The following is a 25,301-nucleotide window of genomic DNA, read 5'->3' as shown; positions in this document are numbered from 1 at the left end:
ACAATTTCATTTGGCCTGCTACACACTGTCATGAATTTACCGTTTAATGAAATTCTTAAAATATTATGTCCTGGACTGTTTTGATAATTGTGTAGACTACTTTGCATATGATGACTTACACAATGAAATCATGCTGACATGTTTTGGAGAGGGCAGCCATTTCACAGAGAATTGTCTAATTCGTTTAGATAAGCAAGATCAGTTTATTTGGAGAATGTGCTAAATGTATGCTCATTGTGTCAACTGTAGGTTACTTGTACATATAGCCATCTGCAGAGATGTACTAAACATTTCAGACATGTACAAAGCATTTGATATTTGATGAAAGCAATGAAAAATGCCATTCTGTTTTGGGAATTTGCAAGTTGGTTTGGGGATTTTTCCGTGTTGTTTTGAGAATGTCATCTCAGTTTTAAGAAATTAGCCAAACCAATGGAGAAAAACTGTAATGAGACATTCGGTCTGCTTTCCCCCATAAAGGGGCGTAACGCACATTCACAAGCAAAGTACCCAGATGGCCGTTCCTGCGTATCATTCAAAGTTCCCTGCCTGACTCGTGAAATAGGTTTTAACAGCTAGTATGGGGGGTGCGCTTGACCACCCCACTAGTGACTGGATTGCTGTTTGTCTTTTCTGAAGATGCCAAATTACACATGGCTTTACTGATGTCCACAATTCAATATTTTCTAAACTGTCTGAGTAAAGACGCATAGTGTAACCCCCTGGGGTAGACCTATTGCTTGAGGGCATGATGAAACATGAGATGTTCTGGTAAATGCCTTTTGGTGGTCAGTTGTTGTTCCCAAGTTTAGGAACAAACTAATTTCCAGTAGGCCTGTGCTGTGTGTCAATTCCATGGGAATTCCATGTAGCCCACAGTAAAGTCTGGTTTTACAGTTTCACATGGATTCATATGGAAAACTACCAAACACATGTGTGTGATGCATAGGGGTTTTGAGGTAAGGGAAACCCTTAATTTGGTTGGATTACTGGGGTTCAGGTGGTTAGAAGTTGGAGAACACACTAAAGTTGTCAACAATTTTGCATAGAAATAATAGGATTAGGACTAAGTTATCCGTCATGAAATTTAAATTCATGGGAATGTGAGCAAATTTAATTTTTTTTTGATAGTATGTTCTTTATTACACATGGGTTTATGCATTGATGGCTGAGATAGACATGTAGTACTCTGAGCTCACCACACACTGTAACTGTAAGCGGGATGCCCAGAGCTTATGGGTAATTTCCAGGCTGCCATTATGCGGTAATCAACATTTTATTTACATATAGGCCTATATTTTAGGCTGTGTTTTATGTGTAAACAAGCTGATGCGCGTAAGCTTCTACAAGGGAGACAGTGACACCACCAGGAAGTTTGGTGACATTACAATGATTTTCTGTGTGCGTGTGCGTGTGTCTGTGTGTGTGTGTGTGTGTGTGAGTGAAAGGGAAACGAATGTTTGGCATGAGTAAGCAGCAATGGAAGATTTCCTGTGTCTCTATCTCTGTGTTTGTGTGGGTTTGGGTGGGGGCATGAGTGACTGCTTGTTTGTGTGTGTGTGTGTGTGTGTGTGTGTGTGTGTGTGTGTGTGTGTGTGTGTGTGTGTGTGTGTGTGTGTGTGTGTGAAAGAGAGAGAGAGAGAGAGAGAGAGAGAGAGAGAGAGAGAGAGAGAGAGAGAGAGTATGTGTAGTTTGCGTGTGTCAGTAATAAAAAGCCATTCCTCTAGGGCTTTGAGACCAAACAATTTGTGCACTCCCTCTCGCTCTCCCTCTCCTGAACAGACAGACAGTCCCTACCTGCAGTCCTGGGCACAGACATGAGGCCTTCTCCCCATGAGGGGACTTTATCCGCTTGGCTTCTCCTCGCTTTCCTATCCAGCACCACGCTGGCTGTGGAGAGGCACTACTACATAGCCGCTGTCAACATTGATTGGGATTACTCGCAACACAAGTAAGTGTGACAATAACTTTAATCTTCAGATGGCTGAAATCCTGTTGTTGGTCATTGCCATGGTTGGTCATTGTCTTGGTGGTACATTGTGTGTTTCATGATTGCACTCTCCTTAGTGCTGTTATCAGAGAGTGTGGCTCACTTGTACTATTTTGCTTGTTGTTAAAGGACACCGAACAGAACATGCCATGAAGGAATGGAAGTTAAACACATCCAAAATGGAAATTCTTATTCCATGATTCAGAGGCTGGAAATGTGATCAATTTAGTAAATAACCACTTGTGCAAGAGAGAGGGTGAATGAACTTTTGGCAGCACGTGTGTCAAGCTTCTTGTCCTTTTCAAATCACCAAAACCAGTAGTACCCTAAAAGAGTACATTTGCATTTATACATTCATTATTTCTTAATAGGATTTTGTGTTTGATATGTTCATAATGCATTGAATTCAGTTTGGGAAACATCTTCATGGTAGAGAATCTGAAGCAGACAGTGGTTGAAACGTAGACCTAGTTCTGCCATGAAATAAAAAAGGGATTTTAAGGCTGAATCCCAATTCACCCCTTTAACCTCCGTTTAAGACAGAGGGGTAGGGGTAAGGGTGGGGTTTTTACCCCTTCAAATGGAGATCCATGCTAATTAACCTTGTGTGCGTACATTGTTTCAATAAAATGTAAAACACTATACTGCATTGTTTGAACTATACTTATACATATCATCATAATGATACTGCATTGTTTCAGGACCGATCGTGTCTTCAAGAAAGCTGTATACAGAGAGTATGAGGATGCCTCCTTCACAAAGCCCAAGCTCCATCCCCCCTCCTTGGGTAAATCGATTTAATTAATAACATGTCAGCGATAGTGTTGCCCTAGACACTCGTCACAACAGTTAGTGACTAGCTCTTGTGCATCAGCCACTAACAAGTGTAGTTGACACGCAACAGCATGATCTTTCACTGTGTCACTGTGTTGGGAAACTTGAATTTCCATCATGTGGTATTCCTTCAAAGTTGGCTTGTACAGTGAAATTGAAAATGTGAATTGCTTGCTTGTTTACTTTTCTCATATTGTAATTTAAAAAAAAATGTTTTCATTTCCTAGGCTTGCTCGGGCCAACATTGCGTGGGGAGGAGGGTGACGTGATCATTGTGAAGTTCCGGAATATGGTCAATCACCCTTGCAACATCCATACGCATGGCGTGTCTTATGGGAAACAGTCAGAGGGTGCGTTTGTGTGTGTGTGTGTGTGTGTGTGTGTGTGTGTGTGTGTGTGTGTGTGTGTGTGTGTGTGTGTGTGTGTGCGTCACTCATACTAATGACCATCACTGTGGGTTAAAGGAATGCAAGCCTCAGAGCTATCTGTAGGAGGCGGGTGTCATGGTGGTCTACCACAGAGAGAGAGAGAAAGACAGAGAGAGAAAGAGAGCATAAGGACACCATGTCTGATGATGTTGCTATGTCCTTTAAGTAAACAGGCTATTGTTTGCACAAGCAGCAATGTTTGACTTTTTCGGATACATTAACCACATGGACAGACAGTCAGTTCTGAAGTCCAGTGGGATTCGTAGGAATTGAGAGTGGGAATGGGATATGTGGTGGTGGGGAGTACTAATCGACAAACCCCATTCAGGAATCTACTCACAACTCACCGCTAGTGGGCCCATTTGCACATTTGGGCATTCTGTCATTTTAAAACAAATCTGAAAGAATTTTGAAATTTGACATTTTACAACTAAAATAGGCTTTATGTCAGCACAGTCCAAACATTGCATAGCCATTGACTATAGGCAATTTGGACACTGGGAGGCAAGACCATGTGTAAGGAAATTATTATACACAGAGTAAATACATACTGTAAAACATTGCAAGCCAGTTAAGCGTAAAAACGTATGTTGCCCTGCTGTCTTAAAGTGATACTGTCCCATTTTTGGAAATAAGCTCATATTACACCTCCCCTTGAGATAAATGGTCAAGTTTTACCTTTCTCTAAAATTTGCCCTGCCATACTCAGAGAATGGTTGAAAGTAGATGAGAAAGGTAAAACTCAAACATTTAACTCAAGGAGAGGTGTAGAATAAGCTTATTTCCAAAAATGGGAGGTTTAACTCAACTCGTGGCTTTCTCAAGTTGAGTTAGCTCACAAACGTAAGCCATCAGGGCAACTTGCTTTTTTACGTTTAACTGGCTGCAATGTTTTACAGTGTAGACGTGCTTAGTTATTATACCTGACCTTTGACCCCCGTTTGCATCTTCCTCAGGAGCGTTATACTTTGACAACACCTCCCAAAAGGAGAAGGAGGATGACGTCATCAACCCGGAGGGCTCCCACGTATACACCTGGGAGCTGACGTCCGGAGTGGCCCCCACCGCTGCCGATCCCCCCTGTCTCACACACACCTACTTCTCCCACGTCGACATGACCAGCGACTACAACTCCGGCTTGATTGGTACCCTCTTGGTCTGCAAACCTGGTAAAATACCATACCGTACAACAAAACCATCCGTTTAATTCAGTGACACACTCTTAATTTCAGACCTAAGTCATTTAGGTTGTGACTACAACGCCGGTTTGATTGGCACTCTTGCTTGTTTGTCTGCACACCTGCTAAAATACAGTACAACAAACTCTAAGTGAAATTACAATTTTGGACGTGAGGAATAAATCTTCCTCACACAAGGGGACTGAAAATGTAAGTACAACTTACATTATTGGTGCCCCGTGTGAGGAGTTTAGCCTACTTCACATGTGACATTTCTTACATATTGATTCCTCACATCCAATAATGTAATAACACATGAGTTGAGTTGTACTCTGTTGGTCTGAAAGCTAAGGTAAAACACAACACAGCCCTTGATTTAATTTGATGCAGTGATGGTTGCACCACGGAAAATTGTGAAACATTGATTACTGAGTTGGCTGTGTGGGGATGCGTTGATATGGATATGTTGTGATGACTTCATATTCCATAGCGTCATAAGGAGTAGGCAGTTAGGTATTTCCTCAGCACTCGTCACTGTCTGAGACTTGAGCCCTCTGGGCCTGTCGGAGATCACCTAACCATAATTACACAACAACCTGAGGTGTTTTCTCCTTTTCTTTCTCTTTCTTTCTTTCTTTCTTTCTTTCTTTCTTTCTTTCCGTCTGTCTGTCTTTCTGTCTGTCTTTCTTGCTTGCTTTCTTTCTGTCTTTTTTTGTCTCTCGCTCTCTCTGTGCCTTTCTCTCTGTCTCTGTCTCTCTGTCTGTCTGTCTGTCTGTCTCTCTTTCTCTCAGTTTAGCAAACCTAACATCTACACATATACTACTACTACATTGAATTTCATAATGTTTCAAGCTGGCTGCTTGAAGTGTATTAATGGTGCTTGAGTATACTGTTTACAATTATAGAATTTATGTATGTGTATAATTTTAAAGAATATCAATTATGTAACTTTAAAGAATGTTAACAATATACATGACCTTATCAAATTGTGAATGAGGGTTGTTCATTTAGTTTCAACCGTTCTTCTTCTACTACTTTGTGTTGTATGTCTGTCTTCACAGGCAGTCTGGATGCCTCAGGGAATCAGAAGCATTTCGATCAGGAGCAGGTCCTCCTCTTTGGCATCTTCGACGAGAGCCTCAGCTGGTACAGCAAAGGAGCCCCACCCAGCCCTGAGCTGATGAAATACACCATCAATGGCTACACCCATGGCTCCATCCCAGGTGACTTTGCACTGTGACCAGCTGTAAACAATTTCATTTTCTGTGCAAATGTACTGTATATACATACTTCCTATTGTTGTCCACACATTTATCACACCATCAAATGGCTACACCAATGGATCCATCCCAGGTCAGCTTGTAACAAATTGGAGAGGATTTTTACAATTTTAATTTTGTGTATTCGAAATTGACTGAATGATGTGCTTCAAAATGTTAATTCACACATTTGTCACACCATCAATGGACACACACCCATGGGTCTATCCCAGGTCAGCTTGCACTGTGACAAGCTGTGAAGCATTTCATTTTGGGTTGAATGATACGTGCTGTATAAACTGTAGGCCTACGTACTTCAAAATTTTGTCCAGACATTTCTCACATCATTTATCACATGGCTACACCCATGAATCCATTGTAGGTGAGGTTCTTGGTAAAGGATGTTAGATATTCATATTGTGTATTTCAATTTAATTGTATGAATTTAATTTTATTTGAATATTTGTTCCCAGATATCAATTAAGAATGAACATTTTGCCCACAAATTCCGCATTCTGTAGCACAACTTCTGCATGATAGCACAGTGACACCAAACATGGAGTGGTCAATGGTTGTTGTCAGGTTAAGCTTTACAACCAATCGCACTCACACAATTTCTGGAAATAAGCTAATTTTACTGCTCTCCTTCAGTTAAAGGATTGCTGCTAAGATTCAATGTCATATGCTAGGTTGGAGGTAAATGTTGCACTGCCGGAATCAGAGAACGTCTGGAAGTACAAGAGTAAGGTAAAACCATATGATTTAACTCAAGGGGAGATGTAAAATGAGCTTACATATTTCCAGAAATATTGATCATCAATCAATTTCTAGAAAGTGGAGGCTGCAGAAGTTGTACCTTAACCTGCCAGGAGTTGGAAGTACCCTACTTAATCATCATTTAACTCAAAGGGAGGTGTAAGATGATCTTATTTCCAGAAATGGCACAGTATTCCTGTACGAGTCATTTGATTCGGTAGAATTCAACTAAGCCTGGCTGTGCACCTATAACTACAGAGTTTTGACTATGCACTTTAACCCTCTTTTCCCTCACAGGCCTCAATGTATGTGCCTACAGTAGCGTCACCTGGCATTTTCTGGGCATGAGCTCAATGCCAGAGCTCTTCTCTGTGCATTTCCACGGCCAGGTATTCGCCCAGAACGGGCACCGGGTGTCGTCTCTGAGCCTGGTGAGTGGCACCACCACCAGTGGCGTCATGACGTCTCTGCACGAGGGACGCTGGCTCATCGCCTCTTACCTCAGCCAACACATGGAGGGTAAGATAGTAGATCCAAAATAAAAAATAAGTCAACACTTTATTTTAAGGTTCCATTGGAGCAGCATGGAATCTGTTGGAGGAATCTTATGTAGCCTACTGACTCTGTACATACCTGATCCTAACTCTAACAATGTGGTTCTGTACAGCACAAATACTTATGTAATGGACTCAGTTACATGACATTTAATTCCGAATGAACTTAATTTAATTCGAATAAAACTTAATTATGCTTTGATAACATTATGTAAATACTTCACACTGAACATTGTTTGCATTCCACGTGGCATCTTGCCTTGTTTTACTTTTCTTTGCTGCCGTCTTACAATATAACCGAGGATTTATCCAAATGTGCTGTAGCCTCAACCCATCATTAGCGATTTACAGCACTACAATGGAAACTGAAAAATGACCAGACATGTTTTATTTAGTTGTATTGATAGGTGTTGTGAACATGAACACAAGCCTTCAAACGTCTTATCTTCCTTGCAGCGGGTATGCATGGATTTCTGACAGTGGAGACATGCGAGGCCTTCAAGAAGCCTGTGCGCACTCTTAGCAAGAAAGAGAGGCTCAACAGTCGACTGTGGACCTATTACATCGCTGCAGAAGAGGTCATCTGGGACTACACTCCAAACCTACCTGATTATGTTGACGTGTAGGTATCGCCACACATACACAGCACATAAACACGTTTTTTGCGAAGGCTGTTACAGCTTACTGTTTATGCTAAGATGGAGCTTGATGGACCTCACATCTGTGAATGAAAAACAGTGGCCACCTCAAATATTTATACCTTATTCAAGATGAATCTTGCCCATATCTAAAGTAGTAGAGTAGTGTAGAGTGGAGTAGAGTAAAGTAACTTCATTAATCCTGAAAGAAATTAAGGTGTCCAGCAGCACACAAAAAATCATAAGTACACAAATAATATAATAACTATTCATTAGTTCGCTCTCTGAAATTTGGATTAAGCATGTAGGCATACATCTTCGTTCTCACTGGAGAACGGACTTCTTGTGATCATGCCGCTCTTGCAGGAGAGCGGCTGTCCACGCGGTGGTCCGATCATCTAAGTGCTTCACGAGGTCCGCGCGGACCACTGCACTCGAGAAGCCGAGAGATTACGTGGCGTATAGGGCAAGATCGCTGGCCGTGGTGCTGAAGTACTGCCACGGACGAGAAATGTCTATGTAGTAAACATTGTCGAGCTCGGGAGTACGGGGCACCACTGAGAGCTCAGGCAGTATCTGCGTCCGCAGATATGTGCGAGCTGTGAGCGGACACCCTCCGGCGGATGATGGTTGGAGAGCAAAGGAGCGAGGTGAACTGAGAGGAAGCTAGGGCAAGATGCTTGACGAATCGATAGAGCAATGGCGTAAGGGAGGCCAACGGGGAGGTGGTGGGTGCGAGCGAGAAAGAACATTTCTGACTGGAGACAGGTGAGCGGAGAATAAATGCTGTATAGTTCATTAAGGGGTGTTCCACCGAATGACGGCAGAATGGAGAATGAGATGCAGCTGATAAAACATGTGTGCCTATTGTTCGCCCTGAATTCAAAGATTGACAGTTGAGCAGAGAATAGAATGCAGGTGGTAATTAGGTATGTCAAATTTCATTACGCTTCTCCCGAACTTTCGTTTTTAACAAAACATTAATTCATAATACCTATAGTTCTGTTTTCTTCCTGTGCACTTTGTTTCTGCAAGGGTTGTATGCTCTGATTATATCCTTGGTTGTAAGTAGCTTTTTACAAAAGCACCAAATGTAATGTAATATAATATGCATTGCACCACAGATTAAACGGCTTCTTCTTGCATTAAGAAAAAGCTGAAAAGAAAGATTATAAATTGTGCTTTGTTGATGATGTCAAGACTGGCATGACAATGACAAGAGTCCCTTGAATGCAAATCCTTCATGACCTTGTGTCATTTCTCCCCTTGGTCCCCGTATGCAGGGATTTCAAATCCAAATACCTGAAGCAGGGCCCAGACCGCATTGGCCACAGGTACAAGAAGGCCGTATTCACCCTGTACACAGACGAGACCTTCACCAAGCGCAATGAGCACGCCCAGAGGAAAATGGAGCAGGGGATCATTGGACCCGTCATTAGAGCACAGATAAGAGATCAAATAAAGGTAAGAGACTGCACTGTGCTGCGTTAGACTCATGGTTAAACCATTTACAGGTGAAAAGCTCCGGTCAAAAAATATTTATCTCAGTTCCAATTGCCCTGATGTAACCTTGAATTCAAGTCAAAATTTCAATTGAATAGCAACTCGGATACTACTGATTCTGTATACTGCTATACTGGTGTACTAGACCTTCAGTTCTAAGGGTCAGGACACATGTACACACTTTAAAAGGTGAGCTTCCCAACAGAAATGAAACTGGCACTGACCATTGGCACTGTCAGGGCACACAGACTCAGGAAACAAGGTTAGGATCGATCAAGCCATTTAAATTTGTAAACATCAACCAAAGCAGGAGAATTGAAACAAGGTTTTGAAGTGAAGTTAACGCTCAGAAGATCATGACTTGAGACAAACAAGACAGTCCAACATAAAGGCTCCAATCTTGCAATAGTAAATGTCCAACACAAAAGTTCTACAACCTGGGAAAGCAGCAGGCAATGCCGGAAACGAGAGGCTGGGTTTGAAAACAATTAAGGAGCAGTCCGTGCACTGGAGTTAGTGTCTCCGTTGAAGAGGCCAGTCAGAGAGAGCAGAGTGACAGGGGTTTAAATAGGCTGCAGGAGATACAGGCTACAGGTGCTGGGGAGAAGAAGACTGGGAGATTGGATGATTGGGGAAATGGATAGGATGATTGGGCAATTAGTAGACAAGGAAATAACATTGGGGAATCGAGAACCTGTTGGTGCCGTGACAGGCACACAACCCACTGATTGATCATTGTGCTAATATACGGTACATGGGTTTGCAGTGTTTGTAAACATGATGCTATGAGGAGGGGCAAGACACTGGCAGCCAACCACGTGAGCTAATTTTTTGCCCGACAGCGGTTTCTAACAATCAGAGGTTGAGTTGTGCGCAGCTAGAGCCAGGGGATAGCAAAAATTGAGAACCCATGTATAGCAGAAGAAAAATATACCCAAAAGAATTTGACCGTAATGTTGTAAATTAGCATACGCATGAGCGGCCATCCGGATACTTTGCTCATGAATGTGCGTTACAAACCAAATGTCTCATTAACTTACATGCTACATCAGCTAGCTAGCTAGCCTAAATGAACACAGTCCATGCATCAGCCACGGCTGTTTGGCTATATTATTGGAACAGGTGACAACACAACACATTTTTGGGATGTTGAGCGTGAACAACGCTAGTCTACAGGTCCTTGTCTTTCTTTTAATCTTTCCCAACACCACCAATTGACTTGCATTGGCTGTCCCCCCAATGTTTTCCCCCGAAAAAAGGCGTAATGCACATGGCACACATCACGCTGTTCATGCGTATTGCTCAAATATTTTGCCACATGTATCATCTCATAACACATGCATGTAGGACGTGAGTTATCGCTAAGCCCTCAGCTCACAAACTTTTTTCACAGAAATGTATAATAATTTATGAATTAATTTATTAGTCATTTATTACTAACTAGGTAGTACCGGTATTCATTTGATGAACTGCATGTCAACTAACATGTTAATGTCTTTATCATGAAATACTATGCATAGGTATGTTGTATTGTCAAGTCAGATAACACTCAATGACTTTTTTCATTTTCATGCCACTTCCGATTGTGTTCTTAGCTCACAAACTGTTTTTTAAACAAGTAGTTATTTCTAATTACGGTATAAATTATTAATAATAATTTTGAGACGTAACGTTAATGTCATTATGCGTATGTTGTGTGTTGTCAAGGCAGATAATGCTTAATGAGTTTCGTCATTTTCATGCCATTTCAGATTGTGTTCAAGAACAAGGCCAGCAGGCCATACAGCATCTACCCCCACGGCCTCACCCTAGACAAGGCTGGAGAGGGGGCCAGCTACCCAGCGGGAGGTAAGGCAGCTGTGGCCTCATCGGGCCTTAGACTTGGTCTTGGTATCTGAAGGTAGACCTCTATTCCTGTCCCATTATGAAAAGTGAAGGCAAGGGAACAAACATTCAGGCATCATTCTATTGCACCTTGGATGAGGAACCCTTGAGCAATGTGCCTATCAAAGATTCAAAAAAATTCTAAAAACCAATATAAAGCACCCTATGCCTTGCCACTGCCACAAAATGGGATCGCTCCAGATGTTATATAGACATTCCGTTGTCCGGTAATTACTGGTCATTGGCCGGTAACATTTTTGAATGTCCGAGAAAATAAATCTCACCGGTCAAAGTGTCAAATTTATAATAGCCGTATCCCGTCTTTTTCTCATAAATGCACTCCACTATCTATTTAAAATCTATTTTCTCTTCTTGGGCGCACACAGCTGCATTCTCGACATGTAGATAAACAGCCAATCATGGCTGAAAAGAAGAAAAATGTGATTCCTGTCGACCAATCAGAATAGCCGAGTTTCACGGTCAGATCTTCTTGACAGCTGACAGCTAGCTAGCGCTTCTCATTAGAAGAGTGATAAACAAACAGTGACCGTGTAATAGTCCAGTAATGAAATAAGATGGCTGGCCTTGTTTTCAACACATCAGTTGGACTATTGTTGCCCCCAAATGGAAATACTTTCAAACAAGGTATTAGGCTCGTTCGTGACGAAGCAGTGAGATTTTTGCTAGGCAGTGGGCATGCGCACTTTGCCAGTTTGATGCATTCTGGTTAGAATTTTCTAATCACAATGCATCAAACTGGCAAAGTGTGCATGCCCACTGCCTAGAAAAAATCTTACTGCGTCGTCACGAACGAGCCTAGTGACACGCTCAACAACTCAGTTCAGGTAAGGCAAACTTTGTCTATTAGCAGCTCGCTAGCTATCTAGCCTGCCTGCTGCCATTATAATTGCAGATTCAGGTCCTGGCTCATTTGTGTTAGCTTTCTATTTCCCTTCGTTTCAGCCATTGTGTAAACATGCGTTTCACAAGTTCACTGTGACTTCCTCAAGATTGATCTCAATAAGCAGTTCTTAGCTAGTTTGTTCGTAGCAGTAGTAGTTGGTAAGTTTGCTGGTCGGGGGTAGCTGTGAGAATACTGGCGTTCATTGCAAAAAACAGTTGGAAAATGGTAGCTTGAATTCGGATGGGGCAATGCCTGGACATAAGCGCATTTGATGGCTTTCGGTGCTGTTTTCTGCCGAGATTGTGCATGTGGTAGCCTAGGCGATCATCTCCAGAGAATAATATCAAGGTTTGAACGAGAAGTTGTGTTGTGTAGGCTTGTGAATGGCTCTAGCAATAGCATGTCAAATGGGATGCTTCAGAGCCGTCTGCTTGCTTGCGCTTCGGATGCTTGATCCCCCCGTTCCCCAGCTGAGCTGACATTATATTTAAATTAATTCCCGTTTACTTGCACTGTTCCCTTGTTCGCAGTGCGCTTACACTGTTTGGGGAAATAACCAGAATGCATCAAAGTGGCAAAGTGCGCATGCCCACTGCCTAGCAAAAATCTTACTGCTTCGTCACAAACAAGTCTAATGTGTCTGTCTGATCTTACGGCATTTAACAGAGTTGGCGGGGGTGTTTAGCTGTTCATGCACGGTCATGTGCAGGTCATGGAAGTGAGAATTTAAGCTAGTTAGGAACGGTGAAATAGCTTATTTGACCGGCATGTTATTAAAATGTCCGGCCGGTCACTTTGTCCGGCAGATTTTTTTCCTTACGGAAACCCGGAGTAACATTTCCATGGGCTTTATTTGTCAATTCTACTAACTTTTAACTTCAACCAATGACCTTTTGTACATCAGCACTCATTTATCTTTTATATTATACAAAACGTCAACAAATATAATGATATTTTCCTCTGAGAAAATGAATATATATATTGCTTTTTGACGTTTTTATGCAGTCCTATTTTCCAAATGTCAGATTCAGTCTTAATATTGACAAGTAAAAAAAAGGGGAAGGGTCGGCAAAGGACCCGGGCCGGAATCGAACCTGTGTTCCGTGGTGGAACTAGACATTGGGGTACCCAAGTGTATTTCAGGGGGACATGCTCTTACACAAAGAAAGCCCCCCCACTATAGAATAGATATAGAGAATGATTTTTGGGTTCTTATGACAAACCTGTCAGTGTTACCAGATTGAGCGGTTTCCGATTTAAAAGGAAAATCTGGGTTAATAGCAGACAAGTGACCTACCGTTAAGCCACGGAGGGGACAATTATTATTTTTTTTTAATATTTACAAAGGGTGTATATGGAAACATCAATGTTATTAGATGCGTCAACGCATCTCTAGGCCTATATGAGGCTTTGTCCGTCCGTTGGTCCGTCTGCCGTGACGCATTTTCCCAATCATTGAAAACTGCTTCAAAATGATAATAAAGAAATGTCTAAAATGTTTGGATGCATCGTTGTCTGCTTGTCGGAGTTGTTCATAAAAAAACAACTGAAATGTCACTCGAATTATAGAATGACTCATATTTCATATATACATAATGTATATATTTGGGGCTTTTGTGCCTTCATTATCAGATAGGACAGACAGAATAGAGAAGACAGGACATGGTTGGGAGAGAGAGATGGGGTAGGGTTGGGAAATGACCGCAGTGTGCCACAGTGCCTCCCTTGCCCAGATGTTATTGTGACACTTTAGAGGGCCCATGTGATGTGCAGTAATGATACAGGTGTACCTCTGTCTTCCCTTACCTCCTCTCACCAGGCAACCAGAGCCACGGCGTGCAGCCGGGCCAGACGTACACGTACGAGTGGAATGTAGTGGAGGAGGACGAACCACTAGCCGGCGACGCCCGCTGCCTGACCAGGATGTACCACAGCGCCGTCGACACCCCCCGGGACATCGCCTCCGGCCTTATCGGGCCCCTGCTCATCTGCAAGGGCCAGTCCCTCAACCAGAGGAACGTTCAGGTACAAAACTTACTACTGTACACAGTCAGTGATGCAGGTTATTATTAAATTCAGCATTTATAATGCTGAACGTGTAACACTCCTTGTGTCAATTTTACTATGTGTTGAATTAACACGGCAAGATCCAGTTTCTCAACAAGAGGAATGTTCGGTTACAGTACTTACTCATGAGACAATAGATGATACAGATGTCTGTAGCTATCAACTGGTGGAAAAGCAGAGGTGTCAATCCCGGATACGTATATGTAATTCACAAAATGGTATTTATGCTAAAATATTTTCCTTGGGTTTTAGATGAAAGCAGACAAGGAGCAGCATGCAATGTTTGCTATTTTTGACGAGAACAAAAGTTGGTACCTGGATGAGAACATTCAGGATCGCTGCACTGACCCAGCCAGAGTCAGGAAAGATGCACCAGACTTTTACGCTTCAAATATTATGCACAGTACGTATTGCAACTTTTATAAAAAATAATAAAAATAAGAGTATTCATTTTAGAGAAGGCTGTAAACTTAGTCATAGCATACAAGTATCACTGAAATAGACTTTGTACACAAAAATAAAACTAATGATTTTAAAAGCTCATCCAGACGTTGACATTTGGCTCTGCTGTTGTTGTTTTATTCTGAATACTCATTCAGGTATTGAATGAATGACCTTTAATTTGCTAATTAGTGAATTTGATTTCATATTTGACCATTATCAATCTTTCTAAAAGCCATCAACGGCTACATGTTTGAAAGCGGCCAAGTTCTGGGCTTCTGCAATGATGAGATTGCCACATGGCACGTCTCCAGCATCGGCGAGCAGAGCCGCATCCAGACCGTGACTTTCTACGGCCACACGTTTGAAGTGAACAACAGAGAGGAGGACTTCCTGTCTCTCTTCCCCATGACGGGAGAGACCGTCTCCATGCACATGGATAATAAAGGTAAGAAAGAAAAAGGGGCATCATGCCATGCTAAATGTCCAGTATGTAATTTTAGTTGTATATTTTACAAATGTATGCTGCTCATTCACAAACTTGATATTTTGGGGAATATATATTAGATATTAATCTGCTATTTTCTGGTCGAACCAAAGTATAGTACGTTTTCCTGCCTTACACCTGCACCTGGACAACGGAAGGGTTATGCACAATGACTTTCATGCACTTTGAACTTATAAACCTCTTTAAAATGAATGTAAAATTCGTGTTTGGGTGCAAAACGGCTATTCAATTCCGTCCAGTGATTACTTGTGGCTTGATGCTAAGGGTTCTATCCACTTCCAGTGATTAGGCTAAGCCATGATAATTATTCTAATATTTAATAAATCCAAGTACTGAACACACTGAGAAGAAAATTATTCATGCTTAATACTTTTGCAAATATGTGAAAATCAAAAAAGAGTGGAGTGTTCGTTTAATGCTTAATAATGTGTCTTTTTTTATATTTACCTATATTGTCCTCAGGTGACTGGCTGTTATCAACGCTAAACTCGCATGACTCAACCAAAGGCATGAGAGTGAAATTTAAGGATGTTGAGTGCTTCCGAGATTATGTGTATGAATATGCTGAGAACGAGAACGATAATATGTGGAACATATGGAAAGCACCGGAACACGTGCCCCCTCCTCCAGAGGAGGAGCCTGAGGTAGAAAAGCCAATCGTTATTGATGCACTGGACGACTTCTATGCAGATATCCTTAATATTAGATCACACAAGAACACAGAGAACAAGACAACTAGTGACATGGAGTTGCTAGACCTCAGAGCGTTTGATTATGACTTCGACTCGCCAGGTGAAGACCGAATTGCACAGAACCCAGGAAAATCATCTGAGCCTCTCAACGCCTCTGATTCAGAAATGCTGGAGATGTCAACAATGGAGCCACTGCTAAAATCCCCAGACTCTGATGTCAATAACACCATGGGTAATGGCATAAACAGCACTCAAACGTCAGTGGTAAATGGCACACTTGACAACAGGGATTATCACCATGACAATATGTCCAACGAGAAGTCAGATAACAAGTCAACAAACAACACAGAGTTGGTGGATTATGGCAAAAGCTTAACGGCTCAGGACCCTGAAAAATCTGGGCAAGTGTTCAATGTCTCACATTCTGACGACATGGAGTTGCTGGACAGAGAGTTTGGTTATGCAGACAGCATACCAGTTGGGAACCAAACTATACAGAACCCTGGAAAATCCTCTGAAGTTTTGAATGTCTCTGACTCTGACGTCAATAACACAGACTATAGGACGAATTATATTGACATTAGATCACACAATAAGTGTTGTAATAAGACCGGTATAGACTTGGAGTTGCTGGACTCAGAGTTTGGTTATGCAGACAGCATACCAATTGGAAACCAACCCACACAGAACCCTGGAAAATCCTTGGAAGTTTTCAATGTCTCTGACTCTGATGTCAATAACACCATGAGTAGTGCCGTGCACAGCACTGCTACGTCCATGTTAAATGACACCGGTTTTACAGCCACAGTGCCTCCGCTGGTGACACCACCAATAAAAGTTTCCAGCTCCATCCGAGGTGATCTAGCGACTTTACACAGACTGCTTCACAAAGGCCGACATGAAGAGGAGCTGAAGGGAAAAGGAGATGACAAACAAGGATCTTCACCTCTCAACATCACCGTGGAATCACAAAACAAAAATGGCACAAGGCTGGTTGAAAACACTACCAATGAAACCTCATCGGAAGTTGGAAACAGCACAACCCCTTCTCCTAGCGATCAGGTCATCACAAGCCTGCCAGTAAACGTGTCATCTGCTGACACCGACCCACAGGTTAGCTTGAGTAACTCATCCTCATCAGAGAGCAGTGAATTGGGCTCTTTCAACGCGTCCTCCGTGTCTTCGTCTGAAAGACGCAGCAACGAGTCCTCCCAGGAGAGCGGTGAGTGGAACAGCAGCGAGGAGGTGGTTATCTACTTGACTCACAACAAGACCGAGGGCATGAAGACCCAAACACTTGGGCACCCGAAGGAGCACTGGGGCTACGAGGTCCACCATGACAACGTCGCCGTGAAGATGCCTGAGGATATGCACAAGTACGTCCCCAAGGAGACCAAGCCAAAGAAGCCCAAGGTCAGGAGGGTGCGACCTTTCAAGGGACATGCCATGAAAACCAGAAAAAAGAAAGAGTACAAGCCACAGCCCAGGTCTGCTTTGAATGCCCGCGGGTTTCAGCCCAGGGGAGCGAAGCCGGTGTCCATGAACGATGACGACCTTCTGAACAATGAAATCATCATTGGCGTGCCAACGTTCAATGACTATGACTTATTTGCACATGTAAATGCCATCGACGACAACCTGAGCCAGGAGGAGTACGAGTACATAGAGTATAAGGATCCATATGCCCAGTCGATACATGAGCAGGGGATGACACTGGATGAAACGACTGAGTACATGCTGAACAATTTGCCAGCGGGTACCAACGTGAGAAAGTATTACCTGAGCATAGAGGAAGTCGACTGGGACTATGGCGGATATGGACAAAAGTAAGTTTGGAGAGGGACTTGTCCTTCTAGTCTTGCAAATTATCACAGACAGGGTCAGTTATGGCAACCTACATTTAGAAGCTGCAATGCAAATCACATAGGCCTACAGTGGTCCAGTGTCACACCCTACACCAGTGGTTCTCAAACGTTTTCAACAGGAAACCCCTTTTGGACTTCAGAATGTGTATATACTATATATATACGTATATACTGTAAATTAAAAATTGTAATCAAATTAGCTATAGGCTATGAAATGAATTAATCAAAATTAATCAAATTTTTATTGCATATAAATATCTGACTTGAGAACAGTGCTGCCTGCCTGTCTGAAAAGCTTCCATAACATAATGTGGTTTTGCTTCCTGTTCAGAAAAACTTAACATTTCTTTTCTTAAACTAGGCGGTCTGACATGAGATCTGATGGACGTCCCACGGCATTCAAAAAGGTGGTCTACAAGGGTTATCTGGACCCCTTATTCAGAGTGCCGGATATTCGAGGGGAGGTTGATGAACATTTGGGAATACTTGGCCCGGTTATAAGAGCCGAAGTTGGTGATAATATCATGGTGCGTAAATACAATGCTGTAAAGGAAGGGAAGAGCAAGAGACAATACATGTTTGTGAATCTGTTAAGCTGCAATGACATATTTCCTTCACATGAGGATTCATCAATGGTCAGAGGTGTCCTAGAAATGGTCGATATCCACCTGTTGCATCAGTGGGAAATGTTTTTTGGCTTTTAAGGTGTCCTAGTTTTTGACCTCAAACACTTTCTTCTAATGGTTCTGCAGGTCCTCGTCAGAAACCTTGCGAGCAGACCCTATTCTCTTCATGCCAATGGTGTGTCCTACAGCAAATACATGGAGGGGCTGAACTATGTGGATGGCACACCATACTGGTACCAGAAGGACAACGCTATAGGGGTCAACCAGACCTACACGTACATGTGGAAAGTGAATGACAAAGTGGGACCAAAAGAAGTGGACAAGAATGTGGATCTGAAGGACAGGGAACCCGACTGTCGAACCTGGGCCTATTACTCTGGAGTGAACCCTGTCAGTAACTGCCATTACATGAGTTTCACATCAAGCTCTTAACGCAGAGCCTATGTTATAACCATACTGTCACCAAAATTGTAATGGTTTTGTCTTAGGCCCAATCTCAATTCACCCCTTGGCCCTACCCCTTACCCCTCCCCCTGCGTTTTGTGTAGGGGTAGGGGTATCCCAATAGTCATTAAGGCAGAGGGGTAGGGGTAAGGGGGAGGACTTTGTAGCCCTAAAAAAGGAAGGGGTTTGGACAGGCAGACTCCGTTTAGAGGGGTAAGGGGTAAGGTGTAGGGGTAGGGTTTGTCATACAAATGGGATTGGCCCTTAATCTGTTACTTGAGGCTCTTGGTACTCTCATAGCAATGTTATTATGATGTAGTTGAGTATTTTCACCAAATAGTGAATAGGCCCGCCGGCAACCCCCATCTTCAGTAAGAAGCTACAACCTTAGAACATTAGAACATGCAGAGTGCAGTTACATGCAAGGAGTATTCCGATTGTAAATGGAGTGGTGTCAGTATTCGTACCAGTTGTGTAATCTCTTTATTCATTCCGATTGCAGGCGTGTTTCAGGAATAGTCCGGATGAAGAATGCTATTTCACATATGTAAACAGAATATTCAAGAACTTGTTTTAAACCAAATACTGACAATCATTCATTTGAAACCGGAAAATTCTGTGCATGTAACTGCTGTGACTTTTATGGTCTTCATGTAGATGGGATCGCCAGTGATCCCATTCACTTTTTGTTGACAAAGTGCAACGTCACAACATTGTTATGACATTAACAAGAGTTTTAAAGGAACAGTCCACCATTTTTGAAAATGTGCTAATTTTACACCACCTTCTCTGAGTCACTGAACCAGATGGTACCAACTGGTCCCATTCATTTCAATGCTAACAGATGAATGTAATATCATCAGAGAACGGCTGGAATAACTAGAGAAAGGTAAAACTCAATTAATTCAATCAAGGGGAGGTACAAAAATTTGCATATTTCCAGACATGATGCACTGTTCCTTCAAGTAACAGATTAAGAAATAGTCATTGTCCTTTTGGTGACAATAAGGTTATAACAGCAGAGGCACTGCATGAAAAGTTCACACCCACCTAATCAACTCACACACATCACAGAGGGTAAATTGAGATTTAACTTGAGTGAGAGAATATACAGTCTGATGAAAAATCATATGTACGTACATAACCTGAATGAAATATTCCTATTTCATGACTAAGGATAATTTTTATGTTGGTATGTGTCCTTCACAGGAGAGAGACATCAACTCAGGGCTCATTGGACCGCTGTTGGTCTGCCGAAAGGGAACCCTCAGTAAAAAGCCTGTAGACATCAGAGAGTTTGTGCTCCTTTTCATGACCTTTGATGAAAACAAGAGCTGGTATTATGAGAAGAACTATGAGTTGTTCGAAAGGAAGAACAGGAGAACTGTTCAGGATCCCTTGTTCAAAGAGAATATTAAATTCCCAGGTGTGTATTCCACATATCTATTCTTTCATGTAAATCTCCATCTGAAATGTCTTTCTATTTTTACATATGAAGAGCTTGTGAAATGTTGTGTACGCATTTTGGGACATTGACATTTTTGCATTGAGCATTGCATTGCGAAATGCATTTTATATAGGTTTCATTAGTTCACTCTCTGAAATTTGGATTAAGCATGTATGCATACATCTTCGTTCTCGCTGGAGAACGGACTTCTCATGATCGTGCTGCTCTCGCAGGAGAGTGGCTGTCCACGTGGTGGACTGATCATCAAAGTGCTTCACGGGGTCCACAGGGACCACTGCAAGAAGCTGAGATAGATTACGTGGCATATTGGGCAAGATCGCTGGCCGTGGTGCTGAAGTACTGCCATGAGCGAGAAATGTCTATGCAGAAAACATTCTTGAGTTGGGGAGTACGGGGCACCACTGAGAGCTCAATATGTGTGAACTCTGAGTGGACACCCCGCGACAGATGATGGTTGGAGAGCAATGGAGCGAGGTAAACTGGAAGGAAGCTAGGGCAAAACAGTTGACGAATTGATCAAACAGCGGCGGAAGGGAGGCGAAAGGGGAGATGGTGGGTGCGAGCGAGAAAGAAAATTTCTGACTGGAGACAGGTGAGCGGAGAATAAATTATGTATTGTTAATTAAGGGGCGTTCCAAATTCCAGTGCGCTGAAATTCCACCAAATGACGGCAGAGCGGAGAATGAGATGCAGCTGGTTAAATAGACGTACCTATCTTTTTGCGTTGAATTCAGGTGAATGACAGTTGAGTAGAGAACAAAATGCAGTTGGCAAATTAGGCATGCCAAATTTCATCACGCTTCTCTCGAACTTTCGTGTTTAACAAAACGTGCATTTAAGAAGTATGTTCTTGAAATATTTGAATGTCAAGAATTAACACATATACTGTATGATAGGATGTCTGAACAATCATTTCCAATAATAAAATGCAAAAGTGAAAAATTGGTGCTTGCATCATTTTACAACGAAACTCTTTTCATATTCATTGTACACTACAGATGACAAAAATAATTTAGCAGCTCTGTGTCTGTGTTTCTCCTTCCAACCCTAGCCATCAATGGCATAGTCTATGCCCTGAAAGGCCTGAGAATGTACACCAATCAGCTGACCAACTGGCACTTGATCAACATGGGAGCAGCCAATGACGTGCAGAGCATCCATTTCCACGGCCAGACCTTCCTGAACCACCAACGCCAACGCCAGAGCGTCTACCCTCTGCTCCCTGGTCTGTTTGTTACCTTTCTCTACTTAACTTTTACTTTTCTGAAAAGACAACGTGGGACTGGTTCCGAGCCCTATCTCACGCCTTTCGTAAAGTCTTCACAAAAAAAATAGAGTAATTTACGTGGTGCATTCACGTTATTGCCCGCCTTTCGTAAAGTCTTCACGAAAATAATAGATTAATTTTCACGCTGCCCATTCACTTGAATTGCCCCACTGCTGCTATGGTTATTCAAACGTCTGCAGGGGCAGGGAGGGGGTGCTGACAGAACACTGCTGATACACTCGGGACTCACTAATTCGACGCCCTTTCGGTACTTACGCCTTATGTCCCCTAAACCTAAACCTAAACCTAACCCTAACCTTAACCCTACTTAACCCTAACCTTAACCCTAACCTTAACCCTAACCTTGACCCTAAACCTAACCCTAAATTGCTTGTTTGAAATGTTTGATTACCATGTGACGGTAGGCTACCGAAAGGGCATCAAACTAGTGGGTCGCTAGGCAACAGTCGGGCAATTCAAGTGAATAGGCAGCGTGAAAATGAATCTATTATTTTCGTGAAGACTTTACGAAAGATTCTCATAAATCTGAGGCACCACGATGGTCCACCACAAAAATCCTCAATTCCCATTTCCGTGGCGATGGTTTTCGCCTTCAGACGAATTTGAACAGTGGATATGCCTCGACCGTCGGCCCTCTGTGTATTCACCCAGTCCTCCAGAATGTTTTCAAGGTCGGGCCAACGACTCTTACAGCCCCTGAAGGCTTTCCTCGTCTTCTTAGGCCTACATTGGGAAAGTTCATCACGCTGCTGTCTCCAGCGTCTCACCATAGACTCGTTGATTCCCAGATGACGTGCTGCTGCTCTGTTTCCATCTCGGATGGCCAGATCGATAGCCTGCAACTTAAAAGTTGCATCATACGCCTTTCTACGAGCGTTATTGTTGTCCATCTTGAGGGAGCGTAATGTAGCGTAAAATGGCGGATCCGAAGTGTGACAACCTGAACGTTATCGCAACTTTTTGGTACATTGTAATTTAGTTCTAGAACTACAGTAGGGTCATTTTCATTGGTCAGACGCAGGCTGCCGGTTATGTTTTGGCGGTAAAGACGCGCAATGGCATAGGTTGGGCACTAGATGGGAGTGTTTAGCAACTAAATGCAGTCCCGCGTGTAGATTTCCCTTATTTTAATATAAGAACATCACAGATTGCCGGTAAAAATCCATAAATTGGCCGCATCGTCGTAACAGCCGCAGGGTCCAAAACGTGTGACAAAAGTAGCGGCTTATGGGCCGGCAATTACGGTACTCTATTTTTTTCGTGAATACTTCACGAAATGAGTGAGATACGGTTGTTCCTGTGTAATGTTGCAGTCTGTATATGATATGATATGATATATGATATGATATGATATATGATATGATTTTATTTTATATTGTATTGTATTGTATTGTATTGTATTGTATTGTATTGTATTATATTATATATTCCTTTTTGCCATTTGTTAGTATTGGTTGTATGTATTGACTAGCAGGTCAGTGTTAATGTGCCGTGCAGTGTGTGCATCACATGTACTGAAGCAGTTGTGCAAAGCAAGTTCAAAAGAAGTAATCAATTTCTAAAGTCACATACTGTAGGCCCTTCATTACATATAAAAGACACATGTTGTATTGTGTTATATGGGCCTAGGCCCACACTGTATGTACTCAATAGATTGTAACCAATACCATGTACCTAAAAAACAGTAAATTGCTTTGGATGGTAAATGTACTGTGCTTTATGTGTATCATAGTGTATGTACTGTAGTAGCAGTTGTGCTACGCAAGTTTGAAAGAAAAGATCAGGAAATTATTTCGAAGATCACATACAGTACTGTAGGCCCTATATTACATACGTATTAATGACACATGTTGTGTTGTGTTATATTACTTTATAGGAGGTCTTACTACGCTACAGATGACGCCATCTAAGCCTGGCCTTTGGCTCCTGGAATCTGAGGTTGGAGAGGCTCAGCAAGGAGGAATGCAAACACTGTTTCTTGTGATTGACAACGGTACACAAATTTTCCACTACGGACTAGGACTCATGCTTTGGATGAAAGTGTCAGCTAAGTGCTAATGCAATGTTCTGTTCCTTCCACCGGGTAGATTGTGGCCATCCCCTTGGCCTTATCTCTGGAAGTGTCGAGGACAAACAGATCACCGCCGACCACACCAGAGGTACGTCTTGATTTTGTGCCGTCTGAGGTTCTGCGCAGCAGCAGCGCGGAAGTGTTTTTGTCCGGTGTCTGTGTTTGTGTAAAAGTTATGAAGGCATGACAACAGATTAGTCCTTCGCGCGGCGGCTGGTAGTGACTTGGAAATGGAACTGGAGCAGACCAAGACCACAGCCATTTTGACCACAACAGACAAAGTTAATATTTAAATCTGACTCTGAAAAGGTTTGCTGTAGCGGCATGAGGACTGATGCCATTACATAAAGGGGAAGGTGAGGCCAAAATCATGAATAGTTCACCACGCAAATGCCCTGTATGCCCTATGGCCAGTCCAGTCCTATGTGTTGGTTACATTGGCTTCCTCGTATCATGTAGACGACTGAGAGATCATTTACAATTTGATGTAGGGATAAACATTTGAAGCAATGTGTATTGTTGATGCATCAATTAAGTACAACTGACAACACACTAAGTTTTGTAGATGTATCTGCAAGAGTATGGAGTAATGGGTTTAGTGAGCCTTATTGTTTATTACTATTCATATTCATTATAACAGTACTATAGTCAAATACCGGTAGTCGAAAACTTGGACATTATGTGAAATGAGTATTGAGCATGAAATGATATTGAATTGCACCATGGGAATTTGAAAATGCATGCCACATCTTTGCCTTTAGAAGAAATCTTTGTGGAGGCTTGGATTTTCACCAGTAATTTTTCACATCACTGTTGTTGTCATTTGTCATCGTGTGTGTGTGTGTGTATGTGTGTGTGTACACTCGCGCGCATACTCTTGAAGGTTACTGGGAACCACATCTCGCCAGGCTGCATAACTCAGGGAAGTACAACGCATGGAGCACTGATGAGCGCAACTCCTGGATCCAGGTAAATGTCACCAAAAGAATCCATAATCTCCATAATGGTATGACCTGAGGTCAAGTGAAGAGGCAGTGGGTGCAGCACACATCCAAAATGCAGGTGCAGAAGAAAACGGTCAGAAAGCTCTGAGAATAAGCTTGAATGTCTGCACACTTTTTCCCATTTTGCTTTTGAATTATTTCTTCTTCCAAGTGAATGTTTTCGAGCTATTCACTCTGAACTCAGACTACCTGATGACCTGAGGTCACAAAATAAATTGCCAGACTCACAACCGTCATGAGAATTTGTGCCGTTTATTTTTCAATTGGAGAACGACTAAGCTTGTATTTTGGAAGTTGGAACACAGAGGAAAAAATGTTGAACATTGCTTTATAACACTCAATGTTATAAAAATACTACTACTACTACAGGTTTCATCTTTTCCTTAAATAGCACTATGCTGCCCTACAGTGGCCAAAGGCAGATACTACATGAGTGCTTTTGTGTAGTTGTAGGCTGTTGATGTGTCTCTTATCTCTCTTATTTGAAATAGATCAAATCAGTCTATCAATAAATACATTTATTTTCTAAATCAGGGGTGTCAAACTCATTTCAGTTTAGGGACCACATACAGTCCATTTGATTCCAAGAGGGGCAGACCAGTAACATAATTAACACATTAACAAAATATCAAGATTTTCTGCTTCATATCGGAATCAGCTTGAGGTGCATGTCAGCAGGTATATTAGGAGCATTGACTGTAAATTGAAAGCAAAAGAGGCAAATTTATTTTCAAGTATTGAAATCTTAGACACCTGCAGGAACCTTGAAATGAGTTAGAGATTTACTTTTTTGACATTCTTAGTTTTTTCTCTACAAGTCTGGCCAAATAAAACCATATGGCGGGCCAAATGACGCCTTTATGTACTTTCTGAATAGATGCCATGCATTTAGTCACAAG

General features: G+C 42.2%; 1 protein-coding gene across 1 annotated transcript in view; it reads left to right on the top strand.

Moving 5' to 3' along the window:
- Positions 1–1,734: 1,734 nt before the first annotated feature.
- The window catches only part of f5 (coagulation factor V), a 30,649-nt gene continuing 7,082 nt past the window's right edge, over positions 1,735–25,301 (top strand). The window contains exons 1-20 of the mRNA XM_063213988.1: positions 1,735–1,951; positions 2,692–2,777; positions 3,052–3,174; positions 4,209–4,421; positions 5,492–5,653; positions 6,743–6,964; positions 7,456–7,621; positions 8,921–9,101; positions 10,892–10,988; positions 13,748–13,953; positions 14,248–14,398; positions 14,672–14,884; positions 15,407–17,462; positions 17,863–18,028; positions 18,254–18,517; positions 19,781–19,997; positions 21,091–21,264; positions 23,204–23,320; positions 23,415–23,486; positions 24,282–24,367. Of these exons, the coding sequence (XP_063070058.1) occupies positions 1,818–1,951; positions 2,692–2,777; positions 3,052–3,174; positions 4,209–4,421; positions 5,492–5,653; positions 6,743–6,964; positions 7,456–7,621; positions 8,921–9,101; positions 10,892–10,988; positions 13,748–13,953; positions 14,248–14,398; positions 14,672–14,884; positions 15,407–17,462; positions 17,863–18,028; positions 18,254–18,517; positions 19,781–19,997; positions 21,091–21,264; positions 23,204–23,320; positions 23,415–23,486; positions 24,282–24,367 (5,106 nt within the window). The 5' untranslated portion in view covers positions 1,735–1,817. The remainder of the gene's footprint in view (positions 1,952–2,691; positions 2,778–3,051; positions 3,175–4,208; positions 4,422–5,491; positions 5,654–6,742; positions 6,965–7,455; positions 7,622–8,920; positions 9,102–10,891; positions 10,989–13,747; positions 13,954–14,247; positions 14,399–14,671; positions 14,885–15,406; positions 17,463–17,862; positions 18,029–18,253; positions 18,518–19,780; positions 19,998–21,090; positions 21,265–23,203; positions 23,321–23,414; positions 23,487–24,281; positions 24,368–25,301) is intronic.

The sequence above is a fragment of the Engraulis encrasicolus genome, chromosome 13, assembly GCF_034702125.1.
Source record: "Engraulis encrasicolus isolate BLACKSEA-1 chromosome 13, IST_EnEncr_1.0, whole genome shotgun sequence".
Classification (NCBI taxonomy): Eukaryota; Metazoa; Chordata; class Actinopteri; order Clupeiformes; family Engraulidae; genus Engraulis; species Engraulis encrasicolus.
This window is presented reverse-complemented; position numbering and strand designations above follow the sequence as displayed.